The sequence below is a fragment of the Nipponia nippon genome, unplaced genomic scaffold (assembly GCF_047370975.1).
Source record: "Nipponia nippon isolate SJK-2023a ecotype South Korea unplaced genomic scaffold, ASM4737097v1 scaffold_3, whole genome shotgun sequence".
Classification (NCBI taxonomy): Eukaryota; Metazoa; Chordata; class Aves; order Pelecaniformes; family Threskiornithidae; genus Nipponia; species Nipponia nippon.
Window position 1 is genome coordinate 27526046 of NW_028262347.1, and position 22727 is coordinate 27548772.

The 22727-nt window shown below is 39.1% G+C and overlaps 1 protein-coding gene across 10 annotated transcripts in view; it reads left to right on the forward strand.

Moving 5' to 3' along the window:
- The window catches only part of ANKRD26 (ankyrin repeat domain 26), a 63505-nt gene that overhangs the window by 14579 nt on the left and 26199 nt on the right, over positions 1–22727 (forward strand). For 7 of the 10 annotated variants that reach the window (XR_015706280.1, XM_087764412.1, XM_087764413.1 and 4 more), the window contains 15 exons: positions 316–1322; positions 2014–2161; positions 3748–3809; positions 4964–5075; positions 6696–6724; positions 6831–6897; positions 6989–7033; positions 12213–12298; positions 13977–14972; positions 15837–16075; positions 16930–17079; positions 18036–18069; positions 18300–18438; positions 19916–20129; positions 22256–22439. Coding sequence is in view for 9 of the 10 variants with exons in the window: in XM_087764412.1 (XP_087620538.1) it covers positions 316–1322; positions 2014–2161; positions 3748–3809; positions 4964–5075; positions 6696–6724; positions 6831–6897; positions 6989–7033; positions 12213–12298; positions 13977–14972; positions 15837–16075; positions 16930–17079; positions 18036–18069; positions 18300–18438; positions 19916–20129; positions 22256–22439 (3512 nt within the window). In the remaining variant the exon portion in view is untranslated. The remainder of the gene's footprint in view (positions 1–315; positions 1323–2013; positions 2162–3747; positions 3810–4963; positions 5076–6695; positions 6725–6830; positions 6898–6988; positions 7034–12212; positions 12299–13976; positions 14973–15836; positions 16076–16929; positions 17080–18035; positions 18070–18299; positions 18439–19915; positions 20130–22255; positions 22440–22727) is intronic. The other 3 variants (XM_087764419.1, XM_087764420.1, XM_087764416.1) reach the window with 2 other exon arrangements.

A 22727-nucleotide genomic window follows, 5' to 3' on the forward strand; every position in this document is an offset into this window, starting at 1 on the left:
TATATAAAAGTAGACTTGTTAAGTAGTTTGTTTGTTTTGTTTTTTTGCTATCGTAAATGAGAAGTAGCATTTTGAAAACACAGCACTTAGTCATTCCAGAAAAAAAAAAAAAAGTCTTATCATGAAAATGAAGATATTAATCCCCTCCGAAGCCTTTGTCCCTGGTCAAGGCCTTCCTTCATCCTGCCCGTCCCTTACCTGACTCCTTTTCCAGACATTCCCAGATGAGTCCTCTCCTGTGCATTAATCTGGTAACATACGTATTGCTATTTGCATAACTCCTTTTGTTCACATGCATTTTTCTTGTGCTTTAAGACGATGGTGATGGTTCTAGAATTGGGAGTCCTAAGTCACCAAAGAAAAGCCTCAAACAAAGAACCCCATCAGATGCAAACGTGAACAAAGGAGAACGTGGAGAAAAGTTGAATCAAGATGTCTCAGATGCAAGCAACCTGGAGGAAGAAGAATTGGAGGAGGAGGAGGAAGATGATGATGAAAATGACAATGGAGATGACGATGCAGATTATGAGGAGGAAGAGGAAGAAGAGGAGGAGGATGAAGATCTTACTCAAGATGAAAAGGAGGAGGAAGATCTGGAAGATGAAGAAACTCAGTCTAATGACATACTGGAGGAGAAGCAGGGGGAGAAAACAGAACCTAAAGGGGAAATTAATCAGAAATTGGTGTATTTTAGTAACACTAAGTATGAAGGGGAAGCTCAGTGTGGAACTGGAGATGTCTGTGATGGTGATCATAAAAGAGGTAAAGAACTTGATGAAAAAGTGGAGGAATCTGTTGATACTCCTGTGTCTTTTATAGCTGGGTGTTATGAAAGGTTGCAAGAAAATATAACTGCCATGTCACCAAAGAGAATGAATAATGAAGTATCTTGCAAGTCAGTACCAAAACAAGCTGTCTTTCAAAATCTAAATAATTTGCAAGATACACAAGAAAGCTGGAACAGGAAAAGCATGATTCAGGAGAAGTTTCACAGAAATGCTGACTCCTGTTTTGCAGACTCTGAAATTCAAGAAGAGATACCTCAGCGTCTCTCAGATAGTTGTCTTAAGGAGAAAAAGTCAAGCTTCAGTGATGGCTTTGAAAGTGGTAATAATTCTTGGTCAGCAGCAAAAAACCCGAGGCTTGAAAGTCAAAGACCGAACTCTGTCGTTCTTGAACACGTGGATAATGAAGATACTGAAGAAGAGCAATATGAAGAAGTAGATGATAAAGTCTGTGAAGCACTGAAACAAGAAGGCAAAAACTTGTGCTTAAATAGGCGTGAAGAAAATTTAAGAGCAGCATTTCACTCAAGCACCAAAGTAAGTATATAGGAATGATTCAATCAAAAGGGTTTTTTCTAAGGGTATTATAGGTAAGAAACAAATGGTAAACTGGATTTCTGTTAATACTTATTCTTCACATATATCCATCTTTTGATCATCCTTTTTTCATATTAGAAAATATCTTCCTCCTAGCCAAAGCAGTTTCTTAGGTGTAAGAATATCATCAGGCAGTATTTTCAATGATTTTTTTCTATTGATTACAGTGGTTTTGCAGGAAAAAGAATAGGCAGTAGACTTTTTCTGGAATCAATTAGATTTTTCTCAGTTGTGTGTACAGATTTTATCTGTGAAGATTTAATAAAATTCATGGTGTGATGGCTGAAAGTGAGGAAACAAAGAACTTTGAGTAAGAGTGAGAGCAGGAAGCTAGTGATTTTCCTTGGAGCAAAGTAGGGCAAAAGGAGGATGTAACTTAAATGAAGCTAGAGTTAGACTGACATGAGGAAGTGCTTCTCAGGGGCTTTGCAGAACCAGGGGTGAGACTTATAACAATAGGCATTGCTGTCTACCCATACAGATTCCTGTGGAAAAACTGAATGCCTGGTAAAACAAAGCTCAACAAAGTTTCCCTTTTGTCTTGCACAAGAAAAGTATTTTTCAAGTTGTTGATGGATGGTGAAGATGCTTGTTTCTGTTTTTTCCAGCTGTTTTGGTCAATCTCTTTTAGGAAGAATCACCTGAATGGGAAGAAGAGGAGGAAGAGCAGGAGAAGGAAGACACCGGTGAAGAGCTACAAACTGCAGTTGTTGAGGGTGTGAAAAATTCTATTTGTAATGATAGTCATCAAGTCCACAATGCTTCAAAAGACAATGCTGGTGAGAGAAATGAGTTCTGATCCCAGTTCTCCTCTATAAATATTAATGCACAGTACATAAACTAGAATGGTGATTGACTTCTGAGATAGCAAATTTTTCCCTTGCCTGTGAATCCTAGTGGGCCTTGGCAGAGAAGAAAAGCAGCTTTTGTTCCTTTTCATTCATTCCTGAAGAACTGAAATTGTGGTGTTGGATTCCAAACGATGCTATATGAAGCAAGGGCCATTCTTGCTTTTATTGCTGTGTTCTCCCTGAAGCGGTCTGACCAAAATGCGCAGATGAAAAAGAGGAGGAGGACCGGAGTGTCTTGGGTGTGACAGTAGTATTCCCCTTTCTGGGCTGTACTGTTGGATCGAAAAGCTGTGATTGCTCTTGGCTGAAGCCTGGGAAAGATTTGAGTCAAGCTGAGAGGTAGCTGTTCTGTTCCAGTGCCTCATTCCAGTCCAGTTTTAAAAAGTAGAAGGTCTCTCCAGTGCCACACTTGTGTGTGGTTGAAAGCATTACCAGCTCGGTCAGAGCTGAGCACTTTGGTACTCACCTCGGGTCTTAGAGCAGGAGGAGAAGGCACTGTTTCCATTGTCTGTCTTCAGAGAGTAGCTTGGTGTGGTGGATGTTACCAGAGCATGTGTAGCTGCTGACACAGGGGGCCTGGCAGAACCTGCTGTGTTCAAGTGTTGTGCCTATACATGCTCTTCTGTCTCTATGCATTTTACTGTAAGCATGAGTTTGGTATAGTGTAAGTAATCAGAGCCCAGGCTGGAACCAGCAGTTGCCCTCTTCTGGGGTGGGTGCCCTCACTGCCCTCCCTCCTCTCCAGCTCCTTCCCCCTTCTCTGTGTGTATGTCTCCACACGAGTGAATCCTGAATCAGTTTTACCTAATTAAAACAGAGAAATGAAGATAGTCTCATCTGGCCAGAAACCCACTGAGACTGAGCCTTGTGTTTGTCTGGTAGAGAAGAGACTTGGATGTTAACCACCTGAGACAGAAATGGCTTTTGTGTGTTTGGGGTGAGTGTTTAAGCTTTGGGCCTCTACTCTGTTTTTAAAGGGCAATGCTTGGGTGTCTAGCTTCTGGGAAAGCGCAGGTTAACAACTCTGTCAAGGAAGACCTTTCCTGGTAGCACTACAAAAGGAGCATTGTTTCTTGGTGATTTTAGTGATGTTAGCGTGAGGATGTTTTGGATAGTGTTTCTATGGTACCTCCTGTACAGTGGAAAGTGGTAGTAAATGCCAAATTCTGGAGCTGTAGGCTGGAGGGCAGGTGACCTAAACTCTGTGTACCACAGGGCTGCAGTGTGTCGGAGTCTCTTCCTGAATGTTACCTAAACGTGTGTTGTGTTGCTTGTAGCTGTGTTTGCTGTTGTGCATAGCCATCTTCTGCTGGAAAGGAGGCAAGAGGAGGTGGCAATGTAAAGGAAATACCATGATGTGGCTGGGTGTGAAGAAACCCTTGAATAACACTCACTTCTTAGTTTGTCCTCAGCAATAGAACCACTGCGCATCTTTTGGATGCAGGGCTTGACTGATGGGGAAAAGCAGAGTGAAATATAAACACTCAGCGTCTCACTTCTTACCTCGTTTGTAGGTGCCCTGCCAGCGGTGGGAGCAGAGGAAGAGGAAGATGCTGAATCTCCCTGGGATTCTGAGGTACTTTCTGTGAAGGACATGGAGGTTCCCACCAGAGTGTGGGGAGGGTAGGAGTAAGATCTGGAAGCACTTGAGAGCTTGCTTTTGACTTGGGCCCTACTGTTGATGAGGCTTATTTCCTCTGCTTCTGCTGTATGTTTTTTAACTGGGGGCCCTTGAAATACTTCTGCTCTAGGCCAGCTGTTCAGTTAGGATTGGGATGAAGTTAGGTCAAGCTGGCGACTTGGGTCTCATAGCAACTGGCCTTTGAGTTTGGTTTCTATTACAGTATTGAAGCAGTGAAGTTTCTTGCTGCTTAAAATACTCTGAGCTTTTCACAGGGGCTGGAAGGATTGTTGCTTTTTCATCATACAGCTCTATTCTGCTCAACTGGTCTGTAGTTGCCCTTAGGGTCTACAACCTAGACGGTTAGCTGCTTCTGAATAGATCCTCTCTACCTTTTGTAGGTATACTTCAGCCCTTTTTTGAAAGTCATGTTCAACAGAGATACCACACATGCTGGCTGTGTTTGCCCTTTTAGTTCTTTGTCTGTGGTAATGGGCTAGAAGAAAATGACCGGAGTCTGTAGCTAACCCCCTCTGGCTTTTCTTGTGAGGAAAAATGAACTCTTCCCCACCCCCTTCTTAAAAATACAAACCTAAATTTTTTTGTTGTTGTTAGCCTTTGTTTCTGTAAGCTTTGTCTTGCTGGTCTTTGTTCAACCCAAATCGCCCTTGCCATTGGGAACAGTGATGTGTCCACTCACCACTGCAGGATACATGCCTAGGGAACATAAGCACGAACTTAAATGTCAGGTACAAGTTCAGTACAAATGTTGGATCCCCGCAGAACTGCAGTTATTGGTTCACAACCCACATCTTGAGTTACCATGTTAATGCTCTTTTGTGGCTGTCCAATCTGTCAAGGTTTATCAACCTGAGAGAATAGTTTAGATGACTTGGGAGGTTTTTTGCCTAATATCTGAAAACATACCCAACTGCTGTGATTTTTCCAATATACTGTGTCTCAACGTGTCCTTTCCAAGGGTCTTATCAAAGGTTTTGTATCTCTAATATACTTGATAAACCATGCTATGCAAGTTGGCTTAGCAGGAGCTGTTTACATAGAAATGAGTTGAAAATGCATTTGTACCAATTCTCATGCATGTGTTTTAGATTACACAGACGGATTCTGAAAGTCTGAGAAAAGTATCGTCCGGTGTGTTGCTCCCAGCTGCAGACAGACATGGAGCATGCTCACAGATTGTTTCAGGGGAATGCGACAATGGTAACTTCATGGTGGACTAAATGTTTGTCTGTAAGCATTTATAGGCTAAAGTGAACTTTTGTCAGTGTCTGTCTTAGGAATGCTGTTACAATGTGAGTGTGTGCTGTAGCAATGAAGTGCTTAGTATTTCTTAATTAACACAAGCTATCACAGCACTTGCTGGCCAGTTTGTAAAGGAAGTTGTCTTGTTTGCATTATGTGTGTTCTTTGGACGTGTTTCTATTTTTTTGGATTCAGGTTCTTGTTGCATAGTGATGAAAGTGTATGTGGTTTAGGACTGACGTGTCTGAAAATTCAAACATTCTTGGATGATAATGCAGCAGAAGAAAGCTGTGATCTGGCTAAGCATTTTTTTTTCCAAGCTTAATTTTTGATAGCTTTCTGTTGTGCTTTGCCTAGGAGCTAAAATGTGGCTAAAAGTTAAGGTTTTATTGCTAAGGGTTTCTGCCTGTAGTTTGTGACACTGTCTCTTAGCATCTTGAGCATAGGATGGTAGGGAAGTTTTGCTATTGGGACAGAATTCTTTTCTGAAGGATTTCTCCTTTAACAAATGGTTTGTCAGTCCTGCTTGTAGTATATGTGCAGTAGAGTAGCTGAAGAAGCTAATACTGTTTTAGTTTAGTAAGCTGGAAGTAAAACTTTACAAGCTCCTGGGAGCTTGTAAACCTGCTTATTGAGTAGTTGTCATGAAAGTCCGCTTTGTATGATTCTACTAAGATAAGTTTAAAATTGGTGTGAAAAGGGGGTAAAAGGTGATTATAGTAATCTTTTTAAGGTATTTCCATACTGCTAGACCACCAAGTTTACTGAAATCAAATACTGTTTGGTTTTTAATGATTTTTTTTTTAAATATAAAAATTTTGCTGGTGAGCCATTCTTAGTAATATTTCATATACTTCTTTCATGATGGGACAACTGTAAGATAACTAAAGCAGAGGATTTGAGAAATATAGGTGGGCCAGTAGATTGTATGGGTTTGGACAAAAAAAATAAAAAAAAAAAAAAGAAAAAAGTATTTGGAACTATGCTATAAATGGAGATTACAGTCAAACAACATTTGTTTCTTTTGTTTCCTTGCAAGCTAAACCAGAAAAATCTGTTGAGAACTAGCTTGATTTTTACCTCACTGAATGACACAGCTATGAGGTTTCTGTGTCTGCACCCATGCTTTCTCTGTCCCATCAATGGAAAGGAAAATACTGCTCAACATTAAACACTTGTAGGATAATCATAGTCATAGTGCTGTTGGACTGTATTATGATTATTCATTACAGCAGACCAGCTTTGGCTTTTGAAACAATCCTTTTAGAAAGCAGGATTCAGCTCCTCAAAAGGACTAAATATTTTGATCTCGTTCTGTTAACGAGCATGACCTTATTGCTTCACATGAATTGTCCTAGTTCTGTGATTATTATTTTTTAAATCCAAAGTGCACAATGGTGCACATTGTCCATTTCTTGTATGGTGTATTATGAGGTAAATTGAATGTTAGGTATTGTACTCTCGATGAAATAATGCTTGCAACTAATACTTAGTTGTAGAAACTACTGGTGTTGAATGGAGTAAAAGATACCCTCAATTAAATAAAATAACACTTCCCAAAACATTTTTCACCTCTAGGCTTTTTGGAGAAACCCAACAATTTCCAGGTAAGTATTGGTTCATGTCAGACTGACTACTTGTTCTGCTCATTAAATAATATGTGGTTATTTTTAATTTGTTTTTTTTTTTATCATTGGATTGTGTCTTTCATAGCTGAAGACTCCTGAACCCGTTTTGAAAATGAATGAAACTTCTCCTAAAAGAAGGCAGCAGAAATCAGGTAGTGTTCACTTCGTGTGGTTCTGGGTTTAGCTTCATAATCTTTCTGGATAGGAGTATTTAATAAAGCATATGACTTATTTCTTTTGCAGATCTGTTGGAGGAATTTGGTTTAGGAGATGGAGAGGATATTGAAGGTATTCATAACAGTCTTCTTGTAGTGTTCTTTTATGGACAGACACATTGTACTTGCAAATTTTTTCCTAATACTAAATTAATGGTTCTAGCAAGGTGTTCTGGGAGCAGAAGGTCTACTGAAATATGCCTCTATGCATGTGTGTGCTCCCTCCTGTAGTCTGCCATTCAACACTGTAAATACGCTTCCATGAGGTAGGCTTCCTCTACCATACCTGCTGTCATCTCCCCTTTTCAGGCATTCCTCAAGTTTGCTTTCCTTCCAGTTTCTCAAAAAAAACCCTTCCTGATATTCCTGGTTCTCTGAGCATGTGCTGTGGCTGACTGCAGGCTAGGGATCTGGAAGCTAAGCTGTCCGGGAGCTGCAGGTGAGACAGAAAGGGTAGTTCTTGGGCTCATGCTGTAGCTGCACTTAGCAGGAATTATTACTTGCCTGGCTTTTCTCTACCTGTCTGGCAGTTGTTCCGAAACATGTAGCAAATACATTTCTCTGTGGCCTCCCCCTCTTGTTTCATGGAAGCTGACCGGGGCAGGTTCAGAGGTAGGGGAAGGAAATGGGGAAGAGAGAGACAAGGTGGAGGAAATTACAGTGTCAGCATATTGTCAGGAATTCTCTTTTCTCTGGAAACAAGGCAGTAAGTGAAGCAGCTAGCTAGTCCACCATGTATTGGAGAGAGGATATATGACTTTATTGGTTTTTTAGTTTCTTTGTTCTAACATTTATTGATTTGCATATTTGTTAATGAGATGAGAAACAATTTCCCATTCTGGTTTTAGAGTTTCTACAATCAGCTAGTGGAAATATAAACCAGAGAGAGGTGAGCAGATATGTAGGCCAGTAAGTGAAGCAGGTAATTGGAAATAATTTTTTAAATTACTGTACCTTCTAAGTATGGAATACAAATAGTTCCAAGTTCTTTGGCATCCTTGTATTAGGGGGGAAAAAAAAGTACCATTGTTCTTTTGACAATAATAGAAATTAAATTTCTCTCTAAGAAAAAATATCTCTTTCCTCCTCCTCTCTCTCATGTATTCACAATGGGTAAGCAGTAACAGGTCCTCTTTTGCCCTTTATTTTGCAGTGATAGTGTTTTTGTAAGATGCATAGAGGATTGTTAAAAGTTGCTCAGTTAAAACATGAGTTTTGGTTTTGTCTGTATTACACAGTAATGTGAAATGTAGCCCCACAGTGTACCAGTTTGTCATAAAATTACAAATGCAGAAAGGAAAGATTGCCTTTTCATAGCTTGTTTCATGTCAGCTATTTTTTCTATGTGTCTTTATTGATTTAGGTCATGTGGTTTTTTACCCATGTGTTATCTTGAAGATCAGATGTTAAGAAGTACGTGTGAAAATTTCTTTCAAACTTTTATGTTTTGATTTGGGTTTAAGCACTTTAGATTGCTTCAGCAAAGCATCATGATTCCTGTGGCACAAATATTTCTAACTTTAAAAGGGTTGAATGCCACCCTTCACAAGTTTATTTCATAAATCTGGGAAACAGGTACAGTATCTTGCACAATTAAATGTTGAATGAGAGATTAAATTTCCCGTTCTATTTGCTTTGTTACTGACTCATAGTAATAGCTTCTTAAAATCTATTTTGGGTTAAAATTAAGTAGTGGTGTTCTCATTTTTTCTATATAGAAGAGTAGCTGCTTTGCACTATAATCTGCAAAAAGTCATTATGTAAGACAATTCATGAGGAGGGAAATCTCAGAAGAGAGAGGAGAGGTAAAGGCTAACTGGAAAGAACACTAAAGTCATCTATCAATGCTAGCTAGAGAACAGGCAGAGTAAAAGATTTGCATCTTTTGTATGCACAGGGATTTCTGTGTATTGATGTGTTAGGCACAAAGCCAGATTCATCGAACCGGACTGCAGGTACCCATTAATAAAAACACATGCTAGTAATAAATGACTGGCAAAAATACTGGAATTTAATTTACTCTGTGAGTTTTTGATATACTTTTTTTTTTTTAAATGGCAGGCTCTTCAGAAGCTTCAGACTAGGGTTCTACCAGCGTTTTAACTAAAAATTTCTCCCTGTGCTAAAAATGAGAAAGTCTTGACAATGAGGAGTCATCCCTCTTTCACAGTGTTAACAGAAGCCAGTAATACAGAACGCACTCATTAATTACTGCTCCAAGAAGAGAAGAAATTTTACTTGCAGCAGCTAATGGGAGAATATGGTTTTGAATTATTTTTCCAGTGGCTTAGAGTTACTGACACTATGAGAACTGGAATTTTAGAGATGAAAGAACATTGTTGCCTTTCATCTTTCCCACCTTTTTCCTTGTTCTGTGCCCATCGTACAGAAATTTCAAGATTGATTAAACCCTATGGAAAAGAAATCTTATGGGCTCCAAAGAGCCTAAAATCTTATCTAAAGACCAAGACTTCAGACTCAAATAGTTGTTGCTGAAAATTTTACTGTTGACCATGATAGATAAGACTCAATAGGAGTTCGGATTGCTTTTGATTATAGCATTATGGCACCTAATTTTAAAGTGTCTGGACTCTGAAACAGAATCCAAAACATTAAGAAACCTACATACCCTGAACAGAGAATGGGAATTGCATATTTAGAAGGTCAGTACAAAACTCTGGGTGCTGACAGGTCGGCTTTTATCCAGCTTTCAGGCAGATACAGTCAACCAGAAAAGCTTGTTCAGTCTGTGTTGTGCAGTATTCTTCAGAAAAGGTGTCACAGCTCTCCTGCATCCACAAAATACTTAGTCTATCTTTTAAGCAAAATTGCGGTGCCCATGTTACATGGTGGGAGTGATCACACATAGCAGGTTGTATGGTGGGAAGCTGCATGCACGTTGCAGTTTGTGACCTGAATGAACACTGATGAAGTGATGGAAGAAATCTTGTAAGCATACCTTTATGGAAACCATGTAGGAGCAGCCCTATCTGTCTGAGAGACTGACCACCGCCTGCCGTGCTTGGGATGGAGAGGCTTCTAGGAGGGGCAGAAACTCCGAGCACACTGGTGTGTTTAGACTCTTCTTTCTAGGAGATACTGTTACCACCTAAGAGGCTTATGTGCAAATTACCCATGTACTGGGTGCCTGACTGTGCCCAGTTCTGCTCTCTTGAGTTATTTTGCTCTCATGAGTTATTTTCCTTTTGTTTTCTGAAAGGATGTTACAAATCAGCGCGACGTCTGTGCAGATACTTGTCTTGGATTTCATCAGGCTCCAGTGCTTCTGGCCACCCCTTCCAGTTGGCACTCCAGAACTGTATGCTCAGTGAGGGAGGGACTTGCTGGTTCAAATTATCCAGCCCCATTACAATTCTAGTAAGAGGGACAAGGACCCATCTACAAAAACTATGCATAACTATTGGAGGACAGGAGGATGTTGAACTCCAAATTATGGAGGTTATTTGTATAGGAGCTAAGCATTTACTTATTCTAAGCATCTTGGTATTGGTAATTTATGACACTGTCTACAGTACCTTCTATGGTGCTATCTACAAATGTTCCTTGACCACCAGCACATCTGTCCTCTATTTCTAATGCTGGTTGGAGCCTTCATCTGCACCAGCAAACAGCTTGGTATTGGGATATCTACAAGCATCAGTAAAGGCTAAACCTACTCTGTGATCTTGAACAAGAAGTAAAAGCGAAAAATGCCTGTTTTCCTTATAGAACACTATCCTTAGATAATCAATTATTGTTGTTATTATTATGTTTAATACTCATCAGACTGTCTGAAATGCGTCATAGTCATCAACAGGTCATCATAAAAACCCTGTGAAATTAGTGCTGTCAACCCACTAATGACTAATGTGTGTTGGGAAATGCCTTGTGCTAAAATAGCCAAAAAAGAAATTTACAAAAGATTTAGGAAACTGCATCCACCGGTGATTGAGGTGGGAGGAGAAGGTTGTTATTTCACACTATGTAATATGAGGTTAGAATCGACCTCTGGAGACCTGTATGACTGACTGAGGAGCTTAGGTTCTCAATTCAGACATGAGAGTTGTAGCTCTAATCTTGTATCCGATGTAATCCCCTTCAAGAAATGAAAGCTTGCAAAAGGAGTCACCTAAAGCAGAAAATGCCAGAAGTGAGCTTGTCCATGTGACTTGTTAATACCGGACCCTTTTGTATGTTTATGATGATACCTGTTTTCTCCCTGTCTTGCTCACTTTTTCTTGTAGGAAGAATAGAATATTGTGTTCCTCTTTAGCAGTGAGGCTTTGTGTATAGAAAGGCTATTGCATGGAAACCATAGAATTACAGAGCAGGAAAGGAGGTGCAGAGTGATTAAGGTGAAAAGCCTCCATCTCTGTTTTTGGATGCCACACTTGAGCTGCTGGAACTTGTTTCTTTCTGAATACTTGATACTTCAAAGCGTTCAGTGTGCCTTTCACGCAAACAATGACAATGAGTTGCTGCTTCTGAGTTGTATGTGGGACTATTTGGAGTCCAGTTCTCAGGATGTAAGAGAGATTCAAGGTAGGCACCCCATAATGGGGAGCCCAGACTGAGTGACTGCTTCTGAGGAGTTCGTGATCTGTCCAATATTACTTAGAAATTCTGAGAGAGGAAAGGGTGGAATCCAGTTTTCAACGGTACAAGCGAAACGTTTGGATCTCATGGGTTGTTTCTCAACATTTCACAAGCCTGTCTCTCATTCAGTGTTCCATCGGCGGCTTCTGCAACAGATGAGGCAGCAATTTGAAATACTCGGTCCAAATCCATGTCTAGAGACAGATTTGTTTCATGCATGGAGTAAAGCTGGGGCCTTAAAGATTTCAAGCCTGTGATTTTGTTGGTCGTGATTTTCTGTGCACAACACGTAGGGAAATTAAAATTGCTGGAGGAATGTAGCTAGTGACTGCATGGCACACAGCGTGTCATCTCTCTCTCCCCCCACCTCCTCCCTTAAGAAACAGGAATGGTTTATTTGTGACCATTTATAGTGATTTTCAGCAAATTTCCCTTATACATTAAAAAGTAAAATGCTCTGGAAGCAAGGAATTCACACAGATGCATCTTACATCTGTATTATGATAATTTTCTCTGTAGGAGTTTGCAAATTTGAGGGTATGTATTATTTTGTGTTAAGATTTCTCTCACAAATATGATGATTCAAGATGCACTCTGGATGTAAATAAGTAGTATGAAGTCATGCTGGTTATAAAAATATGTGGTTTTCACTGTAGGTGAGTCCTCAGGATCTATCTTTCATATGTCATCATCAGCTGAAAAAGAAGACATCAAGGATGCCATTGAAAACTATGGGATGCAGGTAATGTAAAACCAAATATTTTGAATTAGGGTCTGAATTGGTAAACTGTGTATAAACACTAAGGTAAAGAAGACTTAGCAGTCAGTGAATAATGCTCAAGGGAGAGTCATGTAGGTAGAAGGTTGTATTATAGTCTGAAGTAAAGGTGGATACAATCTTCTTATGGTGGGTAAAATCCTTGTCATTATGTTGGATACTTGCTGTTATACTGATTTATTTCCAGCTGGCTTGCTTAAATTTTGACCAGTGTTTTTCCTTTTGTGCGGTGTCAAGAAACAGTGCAGTCAAATGCATTTTTTGCCCTATGCAAAATGCACATTCAAGTGAAGAGGGAGGTTTGTCTGTAATCTGCTGATCTGTTTGATTAAACACACCTGGTCTTCCCCTTTGTAAGAGAAAGGTGAAACAAAAAAAAAATTTAAATTTGGTGACCTTCCTGATGCTTTCCGTGCCTCTGCAAAATATAACCCTAGTTTGGGCATGTTAATAAGTGTTTGAAAAGGGTTTTTTCCAGAGGACTTTCTAGAGGGGAATAAGGTAGGCATCCTGTTTGTGTTGGGCGTAAAGGACAGGGCTGGACAGAGGGATCTGGAGTCTTCTGTAACACCTCAAGAGACAGTGGGGCAAATTATTTCCACCCCACGCCCAGGCACCATGAAAGAGGGACGTGCTTAATTTTAACAGGCAGAGTGCAGAACTTAAGCCTATTGAGAGATGGTAGTAGTTGAGCAATGAACTTGGGAATGGAGAGGCTGAGACAGATGGTGGCTGGCTGAGGTGCTCTTTCTCTGTTCTGAAAGGAGGAATTTTTGCAGAGGGAGAAAAGGGCCTGGCTAACGAGAAAAGGCAGTGAGGAGCTGGATGGTCTTAGCCCATTGGGACACCAGTGCTGCAGGCCCTATTTAAAAAGGACCATGAACTAAGGAGGCATGAGGGGAGGGAGCATGTTGGGAGGAGTGTGACACATGACAGGAGCAGTCAGAACTGTTGAGGAGCAGAGCACGGGGTCAGGGCCGTGAGGAGACTGGGTGGGTGGGGTTGAGGCATGGTACGCTTTTCATACAAGATTGGGTTCCTGATTTTTGGGATAAGGGAAGGAATGGACAGGTTTCCCTAATAAATGCTTTTCTTTGGAGCTTGGAACGGAATTTAATATTTCTCCGTCTTGGGTGAAGAAATAGTCCTAACTTAGCCAGTTCTCCTTGTGGGGGACAGTAAAAGCTTGTCATGTTCATTTACATTGTATTAGCTCAGCTGGCGGGGTAAAATACCAGACCAGAGAACGATGGAGGGTGGAGAGTGGGGAAAAAGTAGGCAGTTGTAATGAAAAATGGTATTAAAGCAATAAAATGTGAAAAAATACATTGCTTTGTGACAAATGCCACCAGGTACAGAAAGCAGGCAGGCTAAAAGGTAAAAGCAACCCTAATGTCCAGACAAATCTAATGCAAGAAAAACTGTTTTCTCTCAAGTAAGTCCCTCTATTTTTAAGAAAATGATGATTCGGTGAACCTTTAATTTAGTATCCCTTGGTTTTTATTATAAACAACTGCTTTCAAAATGTCTTATTTCTATTATTTCTGTTATATGATAGGATGAGTTTGTAACAGAAATTACCTAGATTAACTGTAACTTCCTTTTTCTTGGTAATCTTTCTGTCTGTACCTGTTTACTTAAGGATAAATATATTTTAGAAACTACCAACTTGATAGAAAAAACAGCACATGAAAATCAGACTGACAAAGCAGAAATTTCACATCAGGAAGCCCTAGCAGAAAATGAGGAATCGCACAGTGCTGCCAAGCAGTTAAGTCCAAAACCTTGGGAAGAAAGATATGAAAGAATGTGGGTTGAAAATGAGAAAAGGGAATTGAAAACAAATTTTAAAAACATTACAGCAGAGCTGAAGCAGCTGTTTGGTGAAATTAATGAAACTGGGAAAACTACTTCCCTTGTGGAAGAAATGTCAGAAGATGCCTTCAGTGAAGAATTGAAGAGTTCCCGTGTTGTTTCATCTCATGCGACAGAATCAAGTAATAAGTTAGAAAGTAAAGGTGAATTTGGAGATATTAAACTTATGCTAGGTGGAAAAGAACCCAAAATGGAAATTGTAATTCCAAGTCTTGGTGTCCTTCCTGATCAAAATAACTTAAATGCAAACGTGGAAGATACCTGGAGTACAGATGAAGAAGATAGCACAAACGATACAGATAATACAAAGCTGCCTCTGGCAAAAGGAGCAGAAAAGAAAATGCCTACTATGGAAATGGAAGAGAATGAAAATGGAAGTAATAGAAATGCAGAGGGAAGTCCTGAATACTCCCTGAGACATAGCTTAAAAACAAGTATTTTGGATGACGTTTCTAATATTCTTCCTAAAATAAGACCTGTTTCTACAAGTGATGAAAATGCACTTTTTGTAACAGAAAGGAAACTTGGAAAAGACTCTGGATTTAATGATGATGTTCCCAGGGACTGCCTTGTAGACAATAATAAAATAGGAGAAAGAGAAATTGAGAGTCTTTTTGCAAATGCTCAGCAATCATGTGGCATGCCGAAAAGGAATCTTGATGAAGAACTAAAACAAGATATGGAAAGATTTAAGAGTAAGGTAGGAATGCTGCAAATAGTATTCCTGGCTTTGGAGAAAGAGAAGGTACAGCTGCAAAAAGAGGTAGAAGTTCACCTGCTACTCCTTATTCTTTAGTCTTTCTCCATATCAATGGTCCTGTTCACTTTAGCTATTCATCATTAAGGGAAGATGCTTTGTGCAAATTGGGTTTGTTTTAATGGAAATACATTACTTATTAATAAAGAGAGCAGTGGAGAGTTGTCTTTTTCCCCATTATGTGATTAGAAGGTTTTTGGAAAACACAAAATGCATTATTGTTCCAGTTTAACAATAGGTGGCACTCAGTCCCAGTGTAAGTAGTTACCACTTCGTTGCCATAAAAAGAAATGCACACAGTTACATCAGTTCTGATTCTGAATCAAAGAATGAAAATAGCTTCTGAACAGGGTCTTGACTAATCTATTAATTTGCTGTGATTTCTGCATGGTGTGTCTTCATTGCCCTTCACTAAAATTCATTTGCTGTGAAACCAATTCTGCTTGTGGGTTTGGGATCTCTTCCCCCCCCCCAACATCCTGTCCCCCGCATTAAGGAAGCAGTAGCCCCACGCACTTCCATTTGATTCCCCCCCCCGCTGTGTTTTTACAACTAACGTTGTGCAGTCCTTCTAACTCTTTGTCCATCAGTAACGCTTTCACTTTTTTGTTGTTCATGTTTTAAGATACACTCTTGTTTTCTTTATAAGGGCTATGTTTTTCTTTCATCATAGGTGAATTCAAAATACTTTCAATTACTTGGTACACTTTGTAGTGTAATTTTGTGAAAATGCTTCTCTATTTGAATTAAATTTTTTTTTTCATTTTACATGTTTTCAGAGGTAAAGCCTGAATTATTCGATCTTGGATAAGGTGTTTCTCTCTTCTAGAAATACAGAGAAATATATGAGGCTTAACTTTCTTTTTGTAGGTTGAGAAGGAAAAAAGCAAACAAAGATGTTTCGAAATGCAGGCGGTGGCAGAACAGGAAGATCTTGATAAACTAAATACACCAGCAGGCAGCGTTACTAATCAGCAAATGAAACAAAAGCTTACTCTGAGGAAGAATGACTGTTTGAAAATGGAGAAGGAAAACACTATAGAAGAAAAAGACAAAAAGAATTTTGCATCTGAGAAGAGATCAAAATTGATTAAAATGCCAATGAAAAGGTAAACTAAGGAAATAATCTCTAATTCTTATTTGTAGTACTACTTCAGTATTTTTCAGGTTTTCTGATATTGTAGTAGTTGAAGTAGTTTCCTCAGTGCTAAATGGACTGAGTAGTCCACTGTTTCTCAAAATTTTCAAGAATTTTCAATTATCAAAATTTTTTTTTATTTTAGAAAAAACTGAGCTCATAATGGAAGTTCAAATTTATTGTCCTCTTTGAGAAAAAAAAAAAAAAAAAAAAAAAGGAGAGAAACCAAATTCCTGTGGATTTCCTTGTCAATACTGAGGCTAAACACGTCTTCAAAACTAGAGTTGAAGACTGGAAAAAAGTTATTTTTGTAGGAAATGGTTATCCAGAAAAGAAAAGTAGGAACTTGCGTTTACTTTGCTTTCTCCCTTTTCTAGGTGGTTTCAGTGATCTCCATGCAGTTGGTGTTTTCCTTTTCAAGTTCAGATGCTCTTTGTCAGGAAAAGGGAAAAGATATTACCAAACCAATCTCAAAAGTTTGAAGAAGGCACAGATGTTTTTATGTAACCCTAAGCAGGAGTTTTTTCCTGTCTGTCCTTCAAAGGAATCTCCAATCTAGATACTTCCTCTAATGAGGATATCAGATATGTTCCAGCTTACCTGAATCTAGCTCAGATTCCATGTTTCTCCCTCGTTCCTAGGGGAAGGTTTTTTAAATACTTGGGTATCTTCCATGATCTTTGGAGTCAAGTCTGTGTTTTGTCATATATACATTTTTCATCTCAGTCATTTCTGGACATCATCTTAAGTATGTCTGTTTCATAGAAATATTTTATATAAAGATACTCAATTGGTGATTTACTTTTTTCTTTCTGTTTAATGTAGTAAATTTGCCCTGAATGCCAAAGTTGCGAAGAAAAATAAAAGACAGACTTCAAAGCAGAAGGCTAATCAGCACATGAGCTCTTCCAGGGGGAATCATTTTCAAGTACTGGATGATAGCACTTTCAGTGAAACGTCTCAAGATGAAGGAAGGTACTGAATATAAGGAATGTTATAATTAAAACTTTCTTAATGGTACAAATTGACCTGAAAGCTAAAGGTAAGTTTTGTAAACCTGATGTGTACAATGATTCTTGTTCTTTGTGACAACACTACCTGATGGTCTTTTGTGTTCAAAAACACTTTCTTTTTGCTGAGAGTGCTTTGAACATACTAGCCAAGTTAATCATAAGGTCAGATGTGCACAAATTCTGAATTACCTGAGCATGTGCATAAATATATGTATTTTATATTTTTTAAAAGGGAGAGGAGAGACTTATAAAAGAGCAAAATTACTCTTTCACTGCAGGTATCTCAGTTTTTTCTGCCCTTTCCCTCCTGCCCCCTCCCTCCCCCCCCAGCTGTGTCCCCTCCCAACTTCTTGCCCGCCCCAAACTTACTTGTGTGGGAGGCAAAGTGAGAAACAGAAGGTGTTGGCACTGTACAAGCACTGTTCAGCAACAGCTAGAACATTGGTGTGTTATCAACACTGTTTTGGTCAGAAATCTAACACACAGCACTACGTGAAGAAAATTAACTCCATCCCAGCCAGACCCAGTATACTAGAGAATCCAAAATTATGGTTCTTTGACCTGCAAGAGGAGGGTTCTCAATACTGTAGAGAGCTAAACCTCTAGCATTAAACAGGGAATGCACAAAACTGTATATTTGTATATCTACCTATCTGTAGCTAGAAGATTCCTATCATTTTGAGTGAAGTGCAGAGAACATTTATTTCAACTATTTGCCTAATATCTTGTCGGAAAAATAGCCTTCCAATAGACGTAATAGTACACAATTTTTTTTCAGTCTTCAACTACATCTAGCAAAATTCTTATATTAAATTTTAGCTTAATTCACTTCTGAAATGAGGTTTTCAGAGCAACTTTAGGTATTGTTCATAATGCAATATAAGCATTCCAGTACTGAAATACATTTCTGTTTTCCAGACCTGCAGCAAAAACAGGGAGTGAAAAGAACAAGGTACTGTAAAATTAGTTTCTTGATAAATAGTTTGTATCAGCTTTTAATCACTTAGATGGAAACAGTGTTTATGTAGTGATCAACCAGATGCACAAAATGCTGCTAGTATGCAACTTTATCATGTTTGAGACAAATCTATGGGCTGTGAATGACAGAATGAATCATTCATGCATTTGTAGTGATCTGTAATACTGTATAGTTGTATACAGAAAATACTGTATTGTTTGTAGGTCGGCATACAAATGGATGTAACTGATGACCTTGATTTAACTCACTCATCTGACACAACTTCAGAGGATGTCAAATTACCAACTTCAACCTACAAAGAGGCTATGTTGCTTCTAGAACAGCTCAGTGTGGATTGTACGGGTATGTTTTCAAGTCACTTTGTCTTCCACTGTTACAAGTTCCTCTTTTAAAACATGATTTCTTTATAGGCACTCCTAGCTATTTAAGTTTTATATTTTGATCTAGTATTTCTTTATGATTAGAGATCCCCCTCAAAAGATGTTACATTATCTCACCTAACCTTAGATGTCTGCCTGCATTGTCAGCAAACATGCCTTACTTTATCATTGGTTCTCTGTCTAGTCAGAGCTGGAGAAGCGGGTTCTTGCAAAGTACAGTTCAGCTCCTTCTAATGCAGTCATCAGAAGTTAGCAAGATCTCCTTTTTCCTCTTTATATCCACCCAATAGCTAACGACAAAGAGTGCAGCAAAATAACGGCTTTGCTTGAAGATATATGTGTATATATATATAAAATCAAGTGTCATAAAATGCTTGCATATATACACGTAGCATTATATAAATATAAGCGTCACTTAATACGTCTATTAAACTATGCTAAAATTTTGTTAGGCAAGGGTTAACCTTGGCTAAAGGCCAAACTCCCACCCAGCTGCTCTCTCACTGCCCCTCCTCAACAGGACGAAGTAGGATGGAAAAAGCTCGAGGATCAATATAAAGGCAGGGCTATCACTTACCAGTTACTGTAACAGACAAAACATACTCCAGTAAACTTAACTTAATTCATTATCAATTAAAATAGATTTGGATAATGAGAAACCAAGACAAAAAAAATTAAAAGAACACCTCTCCACGGCCCCCTTCTCAAGCTCAACTTCATTCCCTCACTCCCGACTCCCCTACCCCTCCCCAAGCAGCACAGGGAGGCTAGGGTCTGCAGTCAGGACATAGCAGTTTCCCTCTGCTGCTCCTTCTTCCTCACACTTTTCCCCTGCTCCAGTGTGAGTCCTTCCAGGGGCTGCAGTCCTTCAGGGAAAATCTGCTCCAGCCTGGGCTCTCCATGGGCCGCAGGTCCTTCAGGAAATATCCACCTGCTCTGGCATGGAATCCTCCACAGTGCTGCATTGTGGATATCTGCTCCAGCATGGTCCTCTCCAGGGGCTGCAGGGAAATACCTGTTCCACCATGGTGTCTCTATGGGCTGCAGGGGAATCTCTGCTCCAGCACCTGGAGCACCTCCTCCCCTTCCTTCTTCACTGACCTGGGTGTTCACAGGGCTGTTTTTCACATTCTTTTCCTCTTCTCCTCTGCCTGCATGGCATTTTTGCCCTTCCCGAAATATATTTTCCCTGAGGTGCCACCAGCGTGGCAAAGAGATTCAGCTATGCCCTGCAGGGGGTCCGTTGGAACTGGCTGTGTCCAGCACAGGGCAACGCCTGGCCTGTTCTCACAGAGACCTCCCCACAGAGACCTACCTGCAGTCTTCCCACTACCAAAACCTTGCCACCGACACCCGATACAGCAAAGCCTTAAATAATTTATACATTGGAAAGTATTTGTACGTATGTGCAGATTTGTGTCTTTTCTATCTCAAAATAGGTTCTGCTATTTTGTTGAAAATTCAAAACATCCTTCTTGAATATGAACAGATCATAGAACATGAAAAAAATCGGTATACAGCTGTCTGGAGAGAAGTAAGGAAATTGGAAAGTGAAAAGGAGGAGTCACAGTTAATAGCAGAAGAGACTCAGGATTTGAAATCCATATTGGCTCACCAAGAAGTGGAATGGAAAAGTGACATCCAAAGCCTTAAGTATGTAACCTTGCATTCTGATAATGTGTTATCCTGTCAGTGTTCATGTTGCAGAAGATGCTGATGGTACAGGCAATAGGATGAGAAGTTTCTAGTCTTTCGGGTTTGGTTTTTTTTTAATTCCATGGGCAAGTTATGTTATAAAGGACGTAATGTCGGGGAGAAAAATGCCTGGATAGTAGCTTCGTGTAAAATCTTCTGGATGTTGTTTTAACTTTTTTTAATAGCAAGAGAATATAACAAGAGAGTACGTATGGGGAAAATGAGATTTGTTTTGTTGGTTTTTTTTTTTATTTTGTCTTCGCAGCTTCTGTTGGTGTATAATATCAGGAGTTCTGGTAACTCCACAGAATGAAACTCAGAACAGCGTTTAGAGCATTTCTTTGCTTGCTTGTTTGTTTATTGGAAAAGTCAAATTTGGGATTGCCCTTTTCCCCATACTCCTGAGCTAGACCTGAATGGCGTGAGGTTTCTAATCACTGTTCACATCACTTCAGACAGGAGTGGCCAGCAGGCACCATATGCAATTCAGCAAGGACAAATGCAAAGACCTGCATTTGGGAAGAAAGATGCCCTTGTGATGATGTACCATGGGATGGCCTGGCTGGGGAGCCTACTGAGAAGGCCCTGGTGGTCTTGGCAGAGAGGAAGCTCAACATGAGCCAGCATGAGCTGGCAGCTGAGAAGGCCAATGGCATTTTAAGATTAATTAATTAATTAAAAAAATAAGAGCAGCAGAGCCAGGAGATTGAGGGGAGTGATTGTTTGCCCCTACTCGGCACTCACTGGACTGTATCTAGAGCACTGGGTCCAGTTTTTGGCCTCCCAGGACAAGAGAGATTTTAATCAATATGTGTGAGTTCAGCGGAGAGCTACCAAGCTGGTCAGGGAGCAGGAGCACCAGCCCTGTGAGGAGAGGCTGAGGGAACTGAGCTTCAAGGAGTTGTGCCTCCCAGTACGTGGAAGAGGATTATGAGGAAAACAAAGCCAGTCCCAACTTGGCCTGGATTTGACTCCCAACTGTGTTTCAAAATTCTCAAATATCTATTGATTACAAAGAATTAATATTTTCATTCGAAATAAATTCTTAAAGCAATGTTACCTTTACACCTATAAAAGCTATACTTTTTTGTGAAATTACACTACAAATTATATGTAAAGCCTTTTCCTTGCAATATATACCATTCAAATACAAATGTTAGTGTCAATCTTTCGAATAATTTGTTAGTGGTTGCTGATACTTGTTTTGCAGAATTTCTAAAGCAGATTTTCAATTGGCAGCTCTTTCCTTATGTTAATACGTGATTTTTTTTTCTTGTTGACTGTTGTAAGGATATCAGAAAAAATATTCAAAGTAATTATCAAACATAAAACTACTTTCTTGTTTGGGTACCATGGACACACCATGGACCATTTTTTACCGTGTTGGTGCTTATTGCTGATTATTTCAGATAGTAAAGAAGTTGACATTCCCTAAGGCTTTCATTATAAATTAGCTTCAAAATTAAATTGCTGTTGTTTCTCCCAGATGTAGATCCATTGAGGTTTAAAACTATTTTTAATCGTATTAAGTTTAAACCCTATGCATTTCTAAATCTATTTTTGAACACTGACCTCACTCTTGAGTAAATAGAAACTGCTCACTCTTCCTGTGTTCATAGATAAGTGGTGTGCCACTTCATCAGTATTACTTGCAATCGCTGAATCAGTAATATGTAGGCAATGCTCAGCATGTGAAGAAAATGTATATTAATCATAATAGTTCATGGTGCTTTGATCTGATAAGACAACGAACTCATTTTGAATTAAGTGTCTGTAATATGAAGATTTTTTTTTTTTTTGAGAATTACAGAAATGTGCATTCTACTGTATATTTACCTATGTAAACTTACTTACAAATAAATAATAAATCACTCGATGGTTTATTTCCGTATCTTGTACAACTGATACCATGGATAATAGAATGAAGTTAGAACTCTTTAAAAAGTTAAAAATTACAGCAAAAATATGAAATCTGAAAAGATTTAACATCTTTATGGTTTAAGTTGTCTCTGCAAGTTCAGAATGTGGAATATCTACTTTTTATATCGGTGCTTTACTTTCTCAAATATTCTGTTAAATCCCAGATTTACTCTGAAACAAGAGGAGGAAAAGAGGCTCAGAACAGAAACGCTGTATGAGAAAACAAGAGAAAAACTCAGAAGGAAAGAAGATCAATATTGTAAGGAGATGGAGGAGAAACACCAACTTGAGTTACACTCAAGGAATTTAGAAGTGGAGCTAATAACATTGAGAAAGCTCTTGAAACAGGTATATTAAATAGTGAGTTAAACACTTGTCTTATTTTTCGCTTCTTTTTAATTGACATTGTATTCCAGTATGGCTAAAGAAGGAGGTGCTTTGTTCACAGAAGAGGCATTGGATAACTATTGCGATATTTTGAGGACAGTTGTGAACAGTTGGTTAACAAGAGGCTGTTCTTTTTTCTTAATTTGCAAAGTCATGATTCCTTTTCTCCTCTTTCAGAATTCAGGTTTCATTTGTATTTCAGGCAAAGCCAGATTTTGAGTTATTTTTCTAAATTACTACAAAACATTC